The sequence below is a fragment of the Osmia bicornis genome, chromosome 15 (genome assembly GCF_907164935.1).
Source record: "Osmia bicornis bicornis chromosome 15, iOsmBic2.1, whole genome shotgun sequence".
Lineage (NCBI taxonomy): Eukaryota > Metazoa > Arthropoda > Insecta > Hymenoptera > Megachilidae > Osmia > Osmia bicornis.
The window spans coordinates 3,202,657-3,224,612 of record NC_060230.1 but is presented as its reverse complement, the minus strand read 5'-3'; the positions used below and the strand labels follow the sequence as shown (position 1 = coordinate 3,224,612).

General features: G+C 41.6%; 1 protein-coding gene across 1 annotated transcript in view; it reads right to left on the bottom strand.

The window, feature by feature from the left end:
• LOC114882871 overlaps nt 1-16,506 on the bottom strand; it is a 241,669-nt gene extending 225,163 nt beyond the window's left edge. Inside the window, exon 1 of the mRNA XM_029200001.2 lies at nt 16,414-16,506. Coding sequence (XP_029055834.2) covers nt 16,414-16,425 — 12 coding nt within the window. The 5' untranslated portion in view covers nt 16,426-16,506. The remainder of the gene's footprint in view (nt 1-16,413) is intronic.
• Between the last annotated feature and the right edge of the window lie 5,450 nt (nt 16,507-21,956).

Genomic DNA, 21,956 nt, shown 5'->3' with positions numbered 1-21,956 from the left:
TGCAATAAAGGTGAAGTAACCCTCTTATGCATGATGTCGATCAACTATTTCTCTTCCTGATTATCTAAAATCAATTCACCTACGAACAGAATATTCTGTCCGTAGACCAGCATCGATACACAGGGCCGTCTCTTTTATCCCATGTTTCAACCGTAGCGGAAATTCAACACAGAGGCAGCCGAGAGTTAATGCGTTATAACTGTTTCCTCTCGCCATTACGAAGCGAAAACGATGATCGCGCGACACAGAACGCGTCGCGTCATCGAGCAGTCAGTTCGCGTATTCATTCCGCGCCACGGGCGATAATCGATAGCCGGATGGAGGAACGAATAGATTGTCAGATATCGACGATGAACATCAAAAGGTAAAACGATCAAAGTCGCGTTTTGCGGTGGGTGTCGTTTGGTGGGTGGTCGTTGCTTATCGCGTATAAACTTTCGATTTAACCCTTCCGGCCTACGTAAAACGCGTGAATAATCTGTCCGCTATCAAAGTTTCCGTAAAAGCTTAACGCTAATCAACAGTGAAAATCCGTTTCCGTTTTCTATTACGATAAAGTAACTTTATAGATGTTACCTTGTTTAGCGACAAGTTTCGATACGGTCAGGTTGTGGTAAATAATTTTCCGAAATGCTGCAGATTAATCTTGCAAATTAACGCTACGAACGCGGGCAAAGCAAGGTGAACCGCGCGTTCGCTTTTCCGTGGCCGGTCAAAGTTTTTCGTTTGCGTAAACGTCGACGAAATGTTTCGTCGTCAAAGAGTTGCAGCTACGCAAACACTGCTGCCAGCAACGAGTCTCTGGCCTACTTTTTTCAGTCTCGCAAACAGCCGAAGTAAACGTCGCCGTTGCTCGTTAGCATATTCGAATCGAAACCCATCCCGGAGCTTACTAATAATCGTCATCGATGTACACCGTGAATCCACTATCCCATTCGCAATCAGCAAATTAATGCGGACTGGCTGCGTTTTGCCGAAGAAGTCAAAGGAGCAGCCGCGTAAATAGAACTTCCAGAAAATGAGTGAATAAAATTCAAGAACCGTCTTCTTTTACACAATTTTCCAACTAATTATGATTCTCATTCCACGAATTTCCTCTTGTAAAAACATGATCGTGGTAGCCACCTACGCTTTCGTTATTTTTCTATCTAAAAGCACGTCTTCTGATTCTTAAATCAAAATTCCAGTGAGACGGGGCAACGGGGTAACGGGATGACTCGATAGACGTGGCAGACACGACATCGCGGGGGTGCGTTTTCCGCGGGCCATTGTGCGCTATCGATTACCGATGTCCGTCGTATTTAGCCGACGAGGCCCGCAGTTTCCTCCGTGAGCACGCTATTTTCTGTTCATTGGCCGTCTTATCGCGTGCCAACCCCTCTGACCCCGCATCTCTGTCACCGGTTCAACAGTTCCGTGAAGGGGGTACCGAGCCCAGTCAGAACCCGCAGCTTCGTTCCACGGCAGAAGGGCCAGGTTCAAATTGTTTGCATTGTGCGGATCTCCGATGATATTAGCCATTATATTAAACTCTGAAGAGTCCGGTCGAAAGGGAGTACGACGTGAATAGCGCCTCTATCGCCTCCGGCTACTGCAAAGGGGGATGAAAATACTTCCTTCCACCCCGCGTGCCAACTTCTTGTCTCGTCTACTTTCTCCTCAACAATTTCGATGCTTCGATTTCTTCACAGTGTTCCCCGTATTCCTTTTAGACACACGCCATTAATACATAACAGTCAGAGTTCTTACAAGGGGAACTACCCAAGCGTTACACTCACTTATTAATGAATCTAGAGATCCACGGTTCAAATCCTTGGTTCCCAACAATTTTTTTTTTTTTTTAATGATAATTTTTATGTAATAGTTATTCAAAAAGAGACAAATTATGATAAAGAAATCGATTTCGAAGCAAAGGATCGCTTATTAAGCGACTATATCTCTGCTAGTATTATTCTGAGTAACTAGGTTAATTCTTCTTCGAGGCGGTTTTCTCATCACGACGAACGAAAGAGTTCGCCTTCGTGTAGGTGTAGCACCGTCCTCCACGGGGCCAGGAATATATTATCCGCGCTTTAATTGTACTTTTATCGTCCGGACGTCGGGCTTCGATAAATCTCGTCTCGCTAACCGTGCTCGAACCAGCCCCACGACGCTTTTTGCTGAATAACGCTTGACAAGAACTTCTTTAATCAAACGACCAGCGAAATGGATTTCAGAAAATCGCTAGTGCCTTTGGGAATGACGAGAACAAGCCAAAGGAGATGGACGGGAATCGATGGGTCACCAGTTTCAATATTTATACAATTAACAATTTCATGCGTCCGAGAAATAGTTTGCACGACGATACGATCTTTTAACTCTCCGTCGGCAATATTATTTTTTATTAACACGACAGTAGGAAAGAACGATAACTTTAGAATCCTAATTTGGGGGTAGTATTTCTATCGTTCCAAGCAGTGTTAGTCACGAACGGTTCTGATTAGAGTCCCCGAGTATCGTTCGTTTGAATAAATAAAGAGAACGAGCAGGATAGGGCAATTTGCCGCGCGAACGCAAACAATTCGCGATATATCAGCATCGTCTACCGGGGCCAGTTAAACATTATCGGCAATAAAGCATGCTTTGCATCGAGCTTGTGCCTTTAGCCTGCCCCTGTTTCGGATTAACCGGAGGGATTAAAAGTGAAAATAACGTTGCTACTTCTCTTTAACCGGCGAACGTCGCTGCGAGAACGACCGATGGAAATTCTGCCGGCGTATTTAGCGAATTACCGCGATTACCGCGCATGAATCGCGTTAAATTTTAATGCTTAATATATTAATCGAGTCGATTTTACAACCCTGTCGAACGGAAAACACGATTTTCCATGGCTACGGATGATTTTAAAGAGATTAATAGATATTTTAGCAAAGCGATGTTGTAATTTTGATTGAATTAATAGATAATTCTAATATAAATCTCAGGAAATAATTCAGTCCCGCGATGGAAATATGGTAAACGTCACACTCTTAAATAAAAAGGGTTAATCAAGCTGTGCCATGTTAAAAATTATCATTTATAAGAAAAATACTCGGTGTTGCGAGCATCTGGTCTAGAGTCGCTACTTCGTTTCAGATTAAGTGGCTTTCAAAATGGAAGCATATTTTTCGGTTCTTCTACGACGAACGAGCAAACTTTCACGAGGATATTGCGAGCTACATACGTTACCTAAACTTTTCTGGATTATAGCGCCTTCTTTCTCGGACGGTTTGCATAAAAAATGTATCGCTGCTATAACGCGTGGATACGACCGAGTGTCTGGATTTTATCGCGAATAATACTGGCAAGTTGCTGTTAATAATCCGTGTAACGGACTGAATATAGCATCACGAACGCTATATGCAATTCAAAAGAACTACGCTCTTTTATTTAAAAAATAAGCCGTGAATGTAAAAAATGATCAAGAATTGTTCTTCTTTTCTTCATTCTCTAATTACAGAATAAATTAGTTTCAAACATCGCATCCTATCAGTGACCCATTTAAGTTATCAAACAAAACGATAATTAGCCTTGCAAACTTAATTATGAAATATCAAATTCATGATCTCGTTGAGAAGTTATTTTCGTCGTATTTTTTTTTACCTTCTTCCAATAACAGATCCGGACGAAAAACAATTCTCTTTGACATTTTTCCCGCTGTCCCGTTTTCTCTTCGATGACAAACTATTTGGCTCTTCGCCATCAACTGCGACCCTGTTCAAACATTTAATTCAACTACGAACATCGAAACAGGTCAGTCTTTCGAGTTTCTTATCGAGATTTTTTTTTTCCTCGTTTCACCTTCGATCACTCAGGCGTCAAGTTTAAATGAAAAGAATTGAACACGTTATCGATTAGCAAGAATGGTACACGATGGCGGATAACGAGCCATGGAAGAAATAAAAATTCAGTACAGCCTCGTTAGATGGGCAGAGGCACGATTACGAGAGGCAACGCCTCGTATTTGCATACGAAAATTATCCCGTTGAATTTCTCGCCTTCGTTAAAGCTGGAAGAAGGGGAGAATGGTAGCAAGGGCGGAGGGTGTAAACGGGGCGGGAAATTGAAAATGAACGAGCTGCGCTATTTGCGCGATAAAATTGCAACGCGAATCGTTGGTTAAGTGTTTGGCAACGATAGGGGAATACTCTTGAGGAATTATTTGATCTGGTGTTTAGTTCTCATTTACGACTCGATTTTATCGTTAAGGATGCTTTAATGTTTGAATGCTTTGGAAAAAGAGATTGTGATGAAATTTCATTGTGTTACCTGAAGAGTTTAAAAATAAGTGTTCAATAATAATGTTTCACTTATAGAAACGGAATCCTCTATTTAAAATTCTTGAAAACAGGTGGTACTTGGAATATAATATCTTACATGAAATAAACCTAATTGTAATTATAAATTGTTACCGAAGTATTTAAAAAGAAATAACAAGTTACTGGTATTTAACTACAAAAAGTCAAATAAACGTGTAACTTTAAAACACTTTCAATATTGTTGAATTTATTTATATGCGTTATCATACACCTATATTTAGAAAGAACTTGGTCGGAGGCTTTTTTCTAGAATTTCGAGACATTGAGAAACAGCTGAACCACCAGACAACGTCGTGGCAATTCTCAGAGGATGAGAAAGGAGGGCAGAAACGGATACATAAGGTAGAAAATCCAGCTCGAATTGTACTCGAAGCAGCATTGTTACTGGCTCGGTCCGAAGAGGGAGGACAATGAAATTCTGAAAAATGCGGAAGAAACGCCGCGCGACCGATACGCGATTCCGCTTGAGAACAGAAGTTTTACCGTCTACCTCCGCAAACTCACCCTTCTTCAACCGCCAAACCCCTTTGGCAATTATATCTATATTCGCGAATGTACGAGCGTACACCGGTGAACGTTCAGGGTCCCCGTTTTCCTTCGATCGTTCTCTTTTCATACCTCCACCCTCGATCACGTATAAATCTAGGGGTGGCTTTGGAACTTTTCGGGATGATTGTAACGGCGCGGCGATCGGGATTTTTCGGGATCGATTAATGTGAATAGAAAGGCGGCTCGAGGGCAGCTTGAGAACGAGCTCCTCTTATTTCCGGCGGGAGGATATAAAGAAGGGTTGTAAGAGCTTTCAAAGAGATATTTATGTCCGTGAATGTGCTCCTTTTTTTATATTTATCAAAATTAATTTATTTGTTAATTTGTTCAATTCATGAGTATTACCAATTCTTTAGCTTCAGATTGATATATCAAAAGATTGTATTTTATAATACTTTTATGTCGCACGAAGAAAGTAATATCAAATAGGTAAAATTTGCGAAGAATACTGTAACACGGTTTCTTTTGATAGGATCATCATCGAACCGCGTGGCAAACAAGGTAAATCGGTGAAGCAAAAGATCACGAAAGATCGTTTGGTAGTCAAAGGTAACTAGAAGTGCAACGTCAGGTGCGTGAACGCGCGAGTTCGCGTGCAGCCGAGGCGAGTAACCGGCGACGACGTATGAATGATACATGAACGAGCATCCAGGATCCTCTCGCGTCCCATTACCGCCGGTAAATCGTCTCCGGGAAAACCTTCGAACAGGAACGTTCACTCGAGTTTGCATAACGCTTGGAACGCGCTCGAGAAACGTTGGAAAAAGATTTTGCCGTTTCCTTGGAACCTCGTGTTACGTTTACAGGTGTTAAATCTGAACGAACATACCAGCGGTTTTGTGCTTTTTAAGCTGATTTTCTATGCCCACCAAGCTCGATCAGCGAACGCGGCTGTACAAATTATTGAAACTAATCATTAATTATTCCTCGAACGCAACAGTTTCGCACGATAGTAACGAACGACGAAGAATAATGGACCTCGTAAACGGCCATGTTCTATCGGTAATATAACTCCAGCAATAGCGAAAAGCTCGCAACCGGTGCATTTCGCGGGAACAATGGACCTTTGATAAGTATCCCAGCGAACAATTTACCGTTCGATACGCGATATAAATCTTTCGTGAAAATTCATTCACGATTCTCGACTGATTTGCAACTGTAACACTTGTCAACTCATTTACATCAATGTTTTTACACATTCGTAAAGATTTTTCAAAGGAAAATTCTTATTTTTCAAACGTAATTTCAAGTCATTGTTGAAAGTAAACAATTTATTCCATCTCGGTATTGAACATGATTCTCGATTCAGTATCAATATTTCCACACCCTCGAAGAAACCATTGCCAAACTATATTCCGTTCGATTCTGCACGTTATCCAGTATCGGATCGAAGCGACATCGATGTTTCTTTCGATACATAAACCCCGTGACACCGTTTTTCACACGATCCGCGTCGAATCGAAGCGTAACGCAAGCGGATAACGAGGCGACGGAATCGCTGCATCATAGATACTTAAAAATCATGGTGGATTTACGAGCTGGCCGGTTTGTTAGGCCAGAATCGAAGAGGCTTATGCAAATTGCTTATTATATGACCGTGCGGTGTATCGCGAAGATTTTATTACGGTTACATCGTGGAAGGAGAAAAGAGATGCTGTATATATACGGGCGGGTGGTTGAAGAGCAGAAGGAGGGAGCAGCTTTAATTGGTATGTAAATCGCGTCTCCCTCACGTTCGCGGTTCGTACACCCAAGTACCCATACAAGGGACCACCATGAACGCTTATCGTTTATGCGCGCTGCTACTCGTTTGCCTTTACCATACATTGTCCCCTTCCTGATATCGGCCTAAATCAACCCGCTTTCGCGTTATCGATTTTCGAATCGACTACCGGCCAAACAACGAAAGTGATTTCAAACCATTTTGGTCGATATTTTGCAGTTGAAATAGGGAGTATGAAGTCATTAGCGCCATGACCCATCACATAGTAATGTTTCAATAAAATTGTTTAATTATCTATATATACTTGAAACGTTCTGCCATTTACCAGATGTAAAAAAGAATCACGAGCGAAGGAGGGATACTTTCGTTGTCTCCATAGAATAGTAGAGACAGAGGGAGATTTTAGACATCGAATCGAGCTGACGGGGTGGTCGTAATTGAAAGACATTCTTGCGTTATCGACGAACCTGTGCCAGGGGTTGTTTGCTCGAGCTACCGTGCTCGTATTCAAGCCTGCGGCCCAAGACCACACCGTGACACGGGATACGGTGTGTAGCCATGGCAACTTTTGATTATGTCTCGCCGCCTCTCGCTTCCTTGGATCCTAGACTCCTGGTGAGTCTTTTTCGCGGCTCTCCTGCCATTCCAGGACGCCTGTCGCGTGGAAATATGCGAAAAAGGTGTGCCTCTCACGTTTTCGTCGCGACGTCGAAACCAGTCGAGGATAAGGAAGGACGAGGGTTGAAGAAACGAGTGAACTCTGCGGCACAATTGACACCGAAATTGGAGCGTATAGAACCACTGTTTCATATAGCGTCTGAACTTTCGGTTCGCTGATTTCTATCGCGTTTTCAACTTTATCAAATTTTGTTATCAAACTATATTAACGAAATTAACATCACACCGATGGTCGCTGGTGATACGACAGCGAACGTGTCAAAGTGAAGAAATAAAAACAGCGTAAAAAATTTTCAACTTTTCAATATTTTTCTATCTTTATTTGTAGCGAATTGTATGGCTTTGAAAGTGTTGGAACAATTGACAGCAAAGTTTCAGTAGGTCGATTTCCATTGTGTTTTCGAGTAGAAAGTTTCTTTATGAAAATTAAGCGAGAGGAGTTTCATAAAGAAGGGAAAAAGGGGGCAACGGTATCGATGAAAAGTTCAAAACTTTTCAATGTTTTTATATGTTTACTTGTTACAAAAGTGTTGGAACAATTGACAGCGAAATTAGAGCATATAGGACCAGTGTTTTATACTGTTTGAACTTCCAGCCGATCGATTTCTATCGTTTTCCCGGCTAGAAAGTTTCTTTATGAAAATTAAGCAAACTTTTGAAAAGGAATTTCATTAGACTGAACAAAGAAGATTGCATTATTTATAAGAAACTTGTACCTTTTAAAATTTATAGATTTATATTTATGAGATATAATTTGATTATCTTTGTCGTTTGCGAATTTTTATAGACGTTCTGTCATTTCCGAGATTAGCCCAGACAACAAACAAAAATTTTACTAGTGATATTGAAATAAATATTACCTGAAGAAAGTTCAGATCTTTGTGTTTCACCGTGCATTCAGATGAATTATTTTGAAAATGGAACTTTGAGGTTGTACTTGTTTCGAGAAGCAAATTTTACGTTTCTGGTGAGCGTAGTTTGGCTTTGCTTCACGGATCTAACAACCAGTATAAATTCTAGCGAGTGTTACTTGTTCCCGGAGAAAACAGTGCGCGATGTTGGAGATTTGTTACGGCAAAGCTCGAGTACAACGTTCAACGTTTCTATTCTCGTTAATTTATTGTTAAATTGTCAGACGAATAAAATTACCTCGCGAAATGTCTATGAAATGTTTCAAAATTCGTGCGATTCCTTTTTTTTAGAAATGTTCCATCCGCAACGAATCGAGAAAATAGTACAACCAAGAGAAATATTGAAAAACACGATACCGAAGGCAAGGAAAAGAACATCAGGAAAAAAGCATGCCGTTAATTATTCAGTGAAACAACAGACAGAGAGAAATCAAGGGAATCGCGAGCGAGTATTAACGCGAGAAGCAAACGAAATTTGTTTGCCAGCGGCGCGAATTTCGTCGCTCGTTGTTCCAGCGGATGGATCCAACGAGATTCCAGCAGGATTAAAAAGTTGTCAACTACCCCCCTTCGCTCCACCCACGCCCTCTTCGTACCCTTCATTTTCCCTGTTGCTATAGTCGGCAAACTTTGCTAGTTAGAATTTCGCGCGGTACGTTCCGAAAGGAAATCACCCTGTGTCGTAAGAGAGGCAAAGAAAAAGCTTGGGAAAGCTACATGGTTTATCAAGCGACAAAGCTGCTTTTCTCTTTGTTTTTCTTCCCAACTATTTCATCACGTTGCCTACTTGTCTACCGAAGAAGCTCGTGGATGTTCATCAAACTGTTTTCAATTTCTTAAGGATGAAATATTGAGTTGTAATTTTTCTAACTATAATTGCTTTAACCTAATATTTATAGATTATGAAAATTTGAAAACTAGACAATGGGTTTTATTAACTTTGACTCTGTAATTAATGAAATTGTTACGATAATTTCATGGAAAATAACGATGGGTCAGATTGGAAGGCTTTTCAATCCTTCCGCGAATCGAAAAGGAAGAATAAACAAAAGACTGTTAGCTTGCAATTCAAAGAAGCTTTCTCCGTCAATTATCGAAGGAAGTTGAGGCTGCAACAATGAATCATTAGGCGGTCGCTAATCGCGGGAACAGGAAACAATGGGTCAATTATGCAAAAGCGATAGCGTTAGGCAAACGGATGCTGGAAACTCGGTTCGTCGGGTCACGGAGTTTCGAAATAGAATATGATTGCATTTCACATGACGCGAACTAGAATTGCAAAGGACTTCGGCCCCTTTGAAGACGCGCAGCCACGGTCCCGCTTCTATTCGAGACGTGCAGCTTCCGACGCTTTCGTCGACGACGAAGACTCACCGTCAAAGACGTCACGCGAACCCGACGTCTTCTCCATCTACTATACATCCAACTATCTCTCTTCTCTCGTATCTTTCCCACTCTATTTCACGATCGACATGTGCCGCTTTAAGTTCGTTTAAATCGCATAATCCTGAACGCGCTCGCGTTTGCTTGAAATCGAGTTTCCAGCGCTTCCTCGAACTTTCAGCGTGCTCGAGAAATTCCCGAGTCTAAAAATGACTCGAACCTTCCCGTGCAACATGAAAATTTCTTCCAAACGAACGAGCACATGTAGGTACGCTTATCAAGGATGATTAACCCATTTCAATCTAACCCTCTCGTTTAGGATCCCAAAAAAGTGTTCATTATTTTAGAAGACAGAGATCAAGTTCTATCAGTTTCGCTTCTCAAACTTTTTACTTTTTTTTTTGTATACTTGTTAATATTCGTTCCATTACACGGGATACGACCAAAAATTTCATGACACCCCCTCAATCATTCTCTACCAAACAAAGCACACCTGCACCTCGCATTTTTATACGTACATTTTATCTCCGTTGTTCACGTCCCGTGGTGTTTCGCGAGTTTTCATTGAAATAACAATAATAAATTACACCGTGAAAACGTTTGTCACGTTTGGAGATCCATTACTCACTAGTGGATAGATAACAGAAAAGTCTCATGGTTTCTGGTAATCAAATGAATTATATGCAGTTTTCTGCTGGTACACAGGCTGCACACGTTCGCAACAGCCGCAGACCAGTGTCCAACATAATTAATCCGCGAGTTAATTAGGAATCGGGGAAAATTATTGCTACTACAAATATTTACGCCAGCATTGTTCAAATCGTCTCATCGTTGGTATGTTTTGTTACATTATGTTTACACTTTTATCGTTTTAATCAAAGTTAATTAGTAACATGTTTGGAGTGAAATGTTCAGATTGCGGTATGATTATATCAGAAATTTAATAACAAATGACATATTTCTCTCTCATTATTGTTTATAATGTTTCAATTTATTTTGCCTGTTTCAATATTGAAATTTGATTATTAGAAAGGAACAAAAAGAAATTCTATTACCCTTTGAAAAACTTATCTACAAAATTTCCATCTCACCCAATATATTTTGAAAAACACGTAACTTTAATGGGTAACGTTATAAACGGCAACGCCACTTTTCGTCGCCCTTTTTCCAAAACGAGACAAACGGCAGTCGGAGGGGAATTTCGAGCGGAAACGCTCGAGCACAAAGGGAGCAAACGAAAAACGAGCTTGGAAGCTGGCACGTATATGTACGTGTGTATGTAGGTAGGTAGCTCTCTGAAAAAAATACGTCGAAGCCCAGCCCAGTCGCGTTAAGCTTGAAACGACGTTGTTCGAAAGGTTAACTCGACTTTCATGGCCGCCACGGCTCGAACGCGAGAAACGAGCATCGAAGGGGTGCAGAGAGGTGAAAAAGGGTGCAATGCGAGAAAGGAAGATGAAGAGCGGCTCAGGTAAGCGCGCATGTTTCAATACGAACAGCCAGACCCTTGCGAACGCTCGTGAAACGTGCACAGGGTGTCCAGAATAAATTAAAGTGTAACCTTGATATGATTGAAAATGAAGAAAGCTTAATTTTATGTCAGCTTTGGTGAACCCTAAATTCTAATTCCAGACCTACCTCACGCAGTATTTTATCTTACGAGAAATTAAATTTTTTTTTCTTTTCTCTTTATAAGAAAGATTGATCACGTTCGATTTATACACCGCGTAGAAGGTGAAGGAGCTGGTCGTTACGTACGATTCGTACACCTGCACGTTTACATCCTTAAAAGAGGAAAAAAATGTATTTGACGTTCCAGTTTGCCCCGGTTGGCGTGGTACGGCGAAAGCTCTTCAGTAAATCCAGCTTAAAGCAGCTGTGTAAACGTTGACCTATATTATAATCACGGCGGCTCGAGTGCTTCACGACGCCATCGGCCTCCTTGAACAGGCTACAGAGTAACTCGTGGCTGCAAAGCGTACCACGTGGCCGTTCGTGTGGTGTGCGTGGTGTGCAACACCCACGCAAATACCAGCCTCGACCTTACTACCTTCTTGACAAGTCCCCCCTTCTCTTTCTCTCTCTCTCTCTTGGAGCACTCTCTCTTGCGCACAGGTCGCTTTGCCCCGTTGATCATTTAACGATTCGACCGGCAAACCAGGCTACCTTCCCTTTCACCTGCTACACTTTAATTAATGTTCGCGCTACGCTGGTCCTTTATGGCCGATGGACGGCTGGATGGATTTTTTAAACGGGAAATTTTTTTTACCGAGATACCGTTGCGATCGCCAGGCCACACAGAGTTTCTTCTCGACTTGAATTTGATTCGTAGACCGGCTGAACCCGGTCGAACTAATTTGCCAGTTTTCGAGGGTTCCTCTTTGGGTCGGCCGAGCGAATCTCTCTGATCGTGCTTCGTGACCGAGATTGATTTCTGCTGCGATTTTAGAGAATGCTCGAGTATCGTTACGAGCAGCTTTGCTCGTTTCTTTTTTCCACGGGTAGCTTTTCTTTCCTTTTTTAGGATGTGATATACTCGTACACGTAGATGGTACGTGTGGTTGGTTGGATACTGTGAGTTGAAGTTTTTTATTGAGGGTTTTTGTGTGAGTAGTATTTGATAAGAGAGGGTGTCATTGTAAAATCTGCTGTTGCCAAATTAAATCAATTTCAAATTAAAACTTCATTAAATTATCATTTATAATTATAGTATTAAATAACAATAATACATTTCATAAAATAGTTACAAAATTTGTGTAAATATACTCGGCAAAATAAAACATGAATGTGAAGAGACGGCATAAGCGTTGATCTATACCACTAGCCATGCCGTAAGGGAATGGCTGACTATTCGCGAACTGTTTCACTTGCCGCTACTCTACTGAACTTCACCGTCGCGCAGGCATGGTCAACCTCTTCCCCGTTACAAATACACGGTCTCCACCATTAGTTACTTTATCCCCCATCATTCTATACAAAATTCTATATCTATGATTCTTATTCGTGATTTCGAAGCGAAACAAATCTAGTAATAAATTGCAGGTCTCATTAATTTATCAAGAAAATGAAGTGCTCATTCACGTTGACACTGTAATATCAAAACGAATTAACACCTTCTAAATTACTAACAACCACGTACCAAACCGGAAGGATGAAAAAATAAATTAAAAAATATTTCAAGCGCGTTCTTAACTCGATTTTCGTATATCCTTTGTGCCCCAGTCCGACGACCATAAGCCAGGGAGACACAGTCTTCTTTGGAAAATGTGATAACACGGTCGCGGCGCGTGTACGACAAACAAGGTGGTCGCAAAACGAGAAAAAAAAACAACTTCGTTTCACGCGTTGTAAATAGCACGAGTTAGCGACTGGTGTATCGCGTGTCAAAGAATATTCATTTTACTTCTCCCTGTGAAATTACTTCCGTGGAGTGCGCATAAAAAATGCCACGCACCAGCGGGCTGACTCGCACAAAGAATAAAAAACATTTTTAAAAAAAGATAAAGGAAAAAATGGCACAACCGCGCACAAGTACTTCGCTTTGCTCCTCCTCACTCTGTTATCTACACTCCAAGGGCTGAGTGGTAAAAGCGGGTAGACACTTAAAGGATTTACGGGTCTGAGAACTCTAGACTGCTCTCGGATTGGCTCGAAAATACGAACTTGAAACGGAGTGTATCGTCTGACAACAACAAAAAAATGGAAGGGACAGGGGAAAAATAAAGACTCGCGATTGAATTAATTGCGCAAATGAAGAAAAGAAAACTAGAAAGGGTTACGATTGGAATCTGGATATTTTTTTTTGCTAGACGAACGAATTTTTAACTAAGGAAATCGTAGCAAGCTTTTTGTAAAAGGCGAACGTCAACAGGTTGAATTAATCGAGGCACTTCGAAAGCGCACGTAAGCAACACCTGGCAGCTGTAAAGTTCAGTTGAACGAGGAGAAATGAGGTCAACTTCGTTGCTTGATTCAGTAGTCAAAGAAAAAATTGCTTCGTTACTTCGCTTAGTAATAGGTTGGCAGCTGTTCTACCGTTAAGGTGTATGAAAAAATTGTAAACGTAATGATTCGTTTAAAACGAGAAGCTTGCGAAAGACATTTTTTAAATCACGTCGTTTAACGTGATGAAGTGCATAATATACATCGTACAAAGAAGGTACAAGGGATCTTTTAATAGTTTCACCTGAAGATACTACTCTTTTATAAAGTTAGAACCGTAATTTTAACAGAGAATACTTTTTTTTTTTAATGCTTTTCTTTCAAGGAAAATTACTTTAAAAACGATAGAAACTTTTGTATGGTTTTAATAATTGATAATAATTGAAATACTTGAAAAAATTTTTAATTATGAAAATATTATTGTAGGCTTAACTCGATACAAGAATGACCCAGTGTTTATCGGAGAAGGGTTAGACACAGAAAACGCTCGTTTGGGAACTGGTACGGCAATTGGCCGTGATATTTTATCATGGATGGAAGGTTGGCAGAAGGTCGATGGAAGGGTGAAAACCTGGTGCTTAGAGGAGCAAGCAGGGAGCAAGAGCGGAGGCTGAATGCTAAACACGGCTAGTCTGTTACGTGTGGTTGCAGTTTGGCTTCTTAATGAAAACCAGCGGCATGGAAACGTCAGGTTTGGTTTACCTTGAAATTGGAAGCACGTCGCTGGGCAAGACAGCCGTTACCGGTACCAAGAGAAACAACGATGGAAGATATGGATTCGGCTACCCTAATTTCCGCCACTTTAACCCACCACTTAACGCGCGAACCACCCTTTTATGTAGAGATAACAAAATCGAACGTAGTATTCATTTTTCTAGCTTTGAAAAGTGGTTAGAGAAAGTTGTTACATCTCTAAAGAGATGTGTCTGACTTATTATCGATACACATCACTGAAATCAGTCTTCCATAAACTAAATAGGAGAGCGAACGGAAGCAAAAGAAACTCTACTGGGCTCCCATCAAGCAACGCTTACAAATTTACCACCCAACCCCTATCAACCCTCCTGAAACCGCGAAAAACAATTGCAGCGACCTCGGCCGTGCTGTTTCTCGTGGACAGAAATAGCGCAGGTGCGTGTCGCGTGTTATCGACCAGCGATAAACGGCCGGCCAATACATCGATGGGTCGTGTGCGAGCCGGCATAGGGGTAAGTAGGGTGGCGCCAACCATCAAAATGGATGTTCGTGCCGATAGCGTAACCGTCCGCCCTCTACCCTCCCAATTGCAGCCCGCGCCATCGAACTACTCTCTGACTAATAATAGAATTCAAGTATATTTCAAGCAAGTGTAATTAATGGTATATTAATACCATTAATTCGTTGATAATTTTTATTATGAATGATATCCGAATTCCAAAGACGATTAACGATCTTCGGATTTGAAACTACAGACTAAGGAGCCGGCCAAGAGAATGCTATACATTTAAAGTGGTTACCCAGCTCACGATTAAACCAATAACTATTAATCGACGTGCTACCGCACATTCAGCAAAGTCTACGCCACCCTTCGCGGTACTTGATGCATACAGCCTCAAGTTTACGAATCGAATGGGATGGTGGGAAATGAGAGGGTGAGTTGTAGGGTGGCTACGAGGGGCGTGTTTCGCGCGAGACCGGGGAAATTCGCGTGGATGGTGGCGATGAATTTTAATGAGAGAACAACGATGGACGTTGGTGGGTTTCGTGCGATAGCGACTCGAATGGGTAAGATGTTTGTTTTATTAGAACGGTGGTATCGAAAATCGGTGAATAGTAATGCTTTGCACAAATTTATGGGGTTAATTCTGACTGCAGTAATATAGGGATGCAATGAGAGAAGGTGATGAAAAAAAAAACTGATGGTTACATTTCTATAAAAGGGTTAAGGATTCTAAGTGTCAAGGGATAAGACACGAAACATCAACGTTCATAAAAATCATAAAAAATGTAAAAAAAAGGTGGTCCATCGTTTGGCAAAGCCCCAGGGACAAGGAAAGTTGCATTTCTTGAATTGGCGCACGTAGTACAAGTATACGCGATTGACGTTTCTTCTTTTTGATCCAGCAAACCGTGCCCTTAGGTATCGGAGCCGAAGATATACGAGCAACGAATATCCGGAAGGGGCGGTCTAGAATTCTGGACTCTGTCCGAGCTATCGTAAAGCCAGAATTTCTCTTTCTCTCTCGCTCTCCGCGTATAGAGTGACAAACGTGCTTCCTCTAGGACTTGGTGACCGATGGGACTCGAGATATAAACCACTGATCGGGATAGGGTTGTTCTCCAAAGGGGTAGACAACAATGCTTCGAATCGTAACGTTTGATAAGGGTGAATACTAGTGGTATGTTCCTTTGTCAAGAAGAGTAAGCATCGTGCTCCTCAAAAACTACTTCTCAATTAACACTAATTCATTATTTTTCAAATACGTCCTGATAAAAATATGCTACTTTAAATATAATTGGAAATCTCTAAATTTCAATGATATATTTAATAAATTACAAAAAAATATGAATGCAAATTTTAATATCGTTCATTTGCCAAAAGGACGATGAATTCAATATCCTGGCTGGTTTCCACGTAACGATCAGGCAAGAAAATTTTGACGAGGGTTCGTGGTAACGTAAAATCACGAGCAAAGTAAACGAATACCCCCGTTAGCCGAAAATGTAAGGCACAGAGACAAGAGACACGCTAGATTCCTCGCTAACGAAACTAATTTCATTGTCGTCCACTTATTAAGATCAAGACAAGGGAAACTCCCAGACAGACAACCAGTTCGTCTGTTGGCGTAAAGTTGCATAAGGAGCAACGAAGCATCTCTGGTTAACAATGTTTAAGCGTCAATTTACTTACCGTGGCTGCCATGGAGAGATGAGGGGCGGCTCGGACAGCGGGATCTGAGGCTTTACTAAGCGAGCCATAGCCAACCGAAATCTGTACTGCCTTTTGACATCCTGCAACAGAAATCGTGTCCTCGACGTCTTTTCATTCGGTTTAAAGACTATGGTTTCAAAACAATAAAATGTAAAACAATTTTTTAAAAACATGCTGATAAATCAAGACATTTGTCTTTACCACCTCGTTCATTAAAGTTCACGACCACTTACATTTATCACTCTAATAGCTCTAGAAGAGTGCAACTTTTGTTGCGACCTACTTTCAGATACTCTAGTTACCTACATTCAGATACTCCTTGCAAACTATAATACATTCGAAAAGACACTCGATTGAATTAAATGAACAAGCTTACGGATGATTTTATTAAAATAATATAAAATCTAGAAATTTTATGACATCTGCTGACTTTGTCAATGTACAGATCAATTTAAAAAATTTGGCTTACAGGTGAAAAATTCAACATCTTGTTCAAAGTAAGTTGCGGGAACGATTTGAAAGGTAATCGTAAACTAATTACAAGTAAATTCGTTCAGCGTAATTACACGTTTTAATTTGAAGCCTCGCGAAAGTGTTCTCTCTCTCTTTACTGTTGCCTGGTCGTTTCTCGCGCGCCCCAACAGAAGGCTGTATTTTAAGCCAGCCAGTAATTAAAAGAATTACGTCTTCGTTCGAGTGCTACAGTTCCGAAGGACGACAAGGAAAATGGAGCAGTCGCGAATTTAGTCCTTTCTCCGGCTCGACGTTTTAATTGAATCCGCGCCGTATGCGTGAAAATCGGGCTTATTGAATTACACCTTGGCTCAGGTAATTAGCTGAGAACCAGTCTTTTCGGCGTTCGGTCGTTTTCAAATATGAATTCTATTGTAACGATTAATGTTGTAACTGAAATTCCCTTTACTCAACACGACCAATTCTCGATCGTTCTGTTACTCTGAATTTACACAGAGATGTGTGCTTTCAAACATAGTATTAGAGAAGCCGAAAGTATTAACGGTGTGATGGCTGAGAAAACGTACGGTCTCAGCCATCGGTGGATAACGTGGAAGCGGAATATTTGGCTTCAGGATTACCAGAGCTCAAAGTTTGATTGGCCGTGAACGGTGTATCAAGTTTTGACGAGGCAGATAGAACTTCAGCTTATACGTTAACATCCACCGCAACTTCGAGTCGTGGACAAATTGGATTTAAGATTACATCTTTTTCGTTGATGCGTGCCACAGTATTTACCCGTCGACCGTCATTAAACCACCTAACGATTAATTGCCTCCTACAATTTTCTTGTTAACACGCTTTCTGTATCAAAAATATTTTTCATTTTTCCTCTGATATAGAAAAATCGTTGAGAAATTGCTTTTATTCGATGATCGAATATAAGTTAATTGGTAAGTGGCAATCAACGCGTTAACGATGAAATTTATATGACAAAGTTTACAGTAAAATTCATGGAATACTCCGTATAATGATTCCAAGTGATTACAAGTCCATCAACTAGCCGCGACGATTTCAGTTGCAAGGGAAGCATCGTCGTTCCGCTCCGCTTCTTCCCCGCAGGAATCCCCTTTGTCTCTCTTTCCCTGGCTGCAGTGGGTCCGCGGCACCGTTACATGCATATGCAAATTTATTCTGGCCATGCGTCGGTGTGCTCTCGCACATAGATCGTTCGCTGGTGCGCGTTGTCGGTGCAGCAGAGAGGGTCATAAATTAAATGATGTAAATGCTCTGTCCACCCTCTGTCGCGGCGACGAGAGACGACGAGCAACTTCCCTCTCTCTCGTTGAGCTGGACAAGCCCCGAGTGACCCCAACGATCCACGCTAACCCTGCCCGAATCCAGACCCCTTCTGACTGATTATAATTATCGGGGCGTACCCTGCGGCTCAATTCGACCCGACTCGACCCGACTCGACTCAGCTCGCTTCAGTTCGTACAAACGAAAAGGAAAGATAATGCGGCCTACCCTAACTGCCATTGATTCGGACTCGCCTAACTACCGTCGAATTGCCGTAAGTGTTCGGTATCCACATACCGCCAGAATCAACCTTACTTCCTTCTCATTGAATACTTTGGTCAACCGATGGTTACGGAAAAATATTACCATCTTTCTGTGCAAAATTAAAATGAAGAAGAAATGAAATTCAGACAGGATCTTCGTGTATCTCGGTTATCAATACACCCCTTTTACCCGTTCGCTAGTAACGTTTGCTTTCCATAGGTCTGAACGAGGAGAGATTCACGATGGTTGAGAGTAATGTATTCAATAAAATTCGGTGGTATGCAAATCTGGAAAGCTTTCGGTGGCTCTCGCAAATTCGACAGTGTTCCAATCTACTCTGGCTTCCTCCTTTTCGATTCGATATCCGGTTCATCGGAAATAACTGACACAGAGATTCGTTCAGATGTTCATTGGAAGCTACTCATTGGAAGTTTTCTTTAAAAATAATGTTGGAAAAAAATTTTTAAAGAAAAAATATTTTATTTTCGTAATAGAAAATGTACTTGACAAATGTGTAGTATGTTTGACGAAATGTTTCTTGGTACGAACTAAGAAAAGAATATACGATAATAAAAAGAGATATTCGGAATAACTATTATGATCGGTAACTGGAATTGCTAAAGGTAATTCAGAAAATTGTCCTTTCTTCCGCAGGATAAATACACACGATGTAGCTAGGCTGGCTCGTCGAGCCGTTTAATTAAGTCTTCGCGGGCGGAACAAGCTTAACGAATGTAAAAGACAGGGTAAATTCGTTCTGCCGTGAACCGCCACGAGGCGGTACGTCTTCCTCGCGAGATGTAATTTAATCGCACGATTAAAGTTCTGTAAGGTCGAAGGGGCCGGGTAACACTCACGAAGAAAACTAGAAGCGCGTCAGACAGGTGGAAATAGAACAACACAGGCAATTCTTTCGCGAAGCATATTTAAGACGTTGCTTTCCCAGGAAAACTCTAAGATAAAGTTATTTCTCCCACTGGGATATGCTTGAAATTAGAATTGTTATTCCTTGTTCTGCAACGAATTCAGATATTCAAATATCTCGATCGTGTGGATGTCACGAGAAAATGAAATAAACTTTGATACGAAGAAACTCACAAATTGCAGTAGAACAACTATCCTGTTTGAAGCAATCGTGCAATCAAGGAAATGAATTCAAGAAATCCATTGATAGAAAAGAATTGAGCGAAACAAGAATAAAGGCAGATCGAGATGTTACCGTTGGTCGTAGCTAAAATATCCCTGCAAATAACTCGAATTCTATCTGGATTTCCATCGAAATCGAAGGAAAGAGGGAAAAACGAAGTGGAGACGAGTCGAAGCGACGCGAAATCGAGGCGTTCGTGGTAAAAGAACGAGAAACTCGGCTGCTTACGTATTCGATCACGTAAATACACACGGGAACGAGGAGAAGAAGCGGAAGAAGCGAAAGAAACGGAATAGGGGAAAGAGACAGCCGGGCAAACGATGATCGTGCAACGTTCACCCTCCGCGCAACCCCATGGGAAACGTCGAGGCGGGTATTGGTTCCCGCTAAGCGGCGTCGAAACGGCGAGAATCAAAATCCTGGATCGCGGCTGGTTGGCCGCACGTGGAATTTTAAACGCTCACGGAGACACGGATACACGCGACCGGAAACGGGAACAATTTGTACCAGCCTTCTGAAATATACGAATAATCGCGGCTCGCATGCCAATGCCGATGAGAAATATTTCCTGCTAAATCCCTGAGCTTTCGTTCCTTGCCTACTTCTTCTCCTGCTGAGCACCCTTGACAACGAACGAGGACAATTGAATTTTAAAATTCGACACCGTTGGCGAGTTTTATTGTTCCCTAGACCGAATCGCGCAAATTGATTCAACTGTTTCTTTTTTCTTTTACACGTATGAAATATAGAAAAAATGAAAAAAAGAAGCTCTAAATTAAAACAAAGCAACATGAAAATTCATGATGGAATTGTGAATACAGTTACAAAGTGTACAAATTGACACATGGTAATTTTTCGAACAGTAACGATGACCCAGATCTTCGTAGAGCTCGCAAATATTGGACGCAAGGGTGGAAATGCCCTTCAGGACTCTATTATCATCCGTGACGGTGTCATAAGACGCGAATTTAGAGCGGGAGAGAGGGAGATAATGCCGAAGGGAGTAAGTCGTAGTTTACACGCGAAATCCAAGCCGTGTGCCGACGTAATCGAAATGAGACGGAGACCCCCATGTACCCCCATGGACAGGATTGATGGACAGCCAGTGGTCCGTGACGTGACCACCTGACATTCTTGTCCGATCGGGCTGACATGCCCCAGGGATCATGCATGCGAGTTTCGTGCTCACGTAGCAAAACGTCTACTCCGATTTTCCGCCACGTACCGCTCGATTCTGCGACCGAATCTGCTCGTTGAAATCGCGTCTAAAGTTTCACCATTGCATTCGATCGATATCTTCATCCATAGAATAAATACTGTATCAGTTGACAGATTAGATATTTTTTGTATACCCATTACTGTTTAATCAGAACGAATACTTTATCGAACATGCATTTCGCATTGCACTTTCAAAATCGACGGTAACACCGAAAAGCTAAAAACTAACAGCGTCATTATTTATACACAGCATTTAGATTGAACTTAACGAAACACGTTTGAGCCATTTACGAATGCGCCAATTAATCAAGCGATATTTCCCGTTTCAGATGTTACGGAAGCGACGGAGAATTTAGCGTTATCGTCGTTTATAGCTCCATTTACGTACAAACACGCGTAACTGCTTGTACGTGCGCATTCGCAGATGTGACCTACGTCCCTCTGGAGTTCTCGAGCTGGTCAATGTGTACCCAGTATCCACGTATGCATGGAACATACCCATGGGCCAGTGTGTATACACGAAACTAGGCACAAGTGTTTACTCGATACCACCCTTGTGTTATGTTGGAAAGCGAACTTAAAACAGCTTTCAAAAAAAATTAATCCAAACACCATGAAGAGAATACATTTAACGTCAGGGTATTTCTGAATAATCCTCGATGCACGAATGCTCTGTGGCCGACGCCATAACGGGATACAATGTTATTTCATTAGAAGCAATATTAATTAATTTGTTCAACGCTGGAATAATTCCTCGGAAAAAAAAAACGCGAAAACAAGCAATCGAACAAAAAGCTTGTTAAAATCGTCGAGTAAGCTTTCAGTTTGGCCAGTTCGAATTGCCAGTCCCTCTCGAAGTACCCTCAGGCGATAGCCATCGGTAAATCGAAAGGACAGAGGATCCCATGGTGATACGTCATCGAATGGCCAAACAGGCCATCGAAGCCAGTCGAATCCAGCGTTTCCATCGTGGGCCGACACGGCACCACCGCACGTACAATTCGTCCCTGCCGTCGGCTGTCAACGTAATTACACGTACGGGGACCATTAGACACGCGCGACGCTTACAAACGGCTCAAACCACCTGCGAAATCGTCACTTTGTTCCGCGGTTAAATCATGCCAAGCTCACGCGTTTCGCT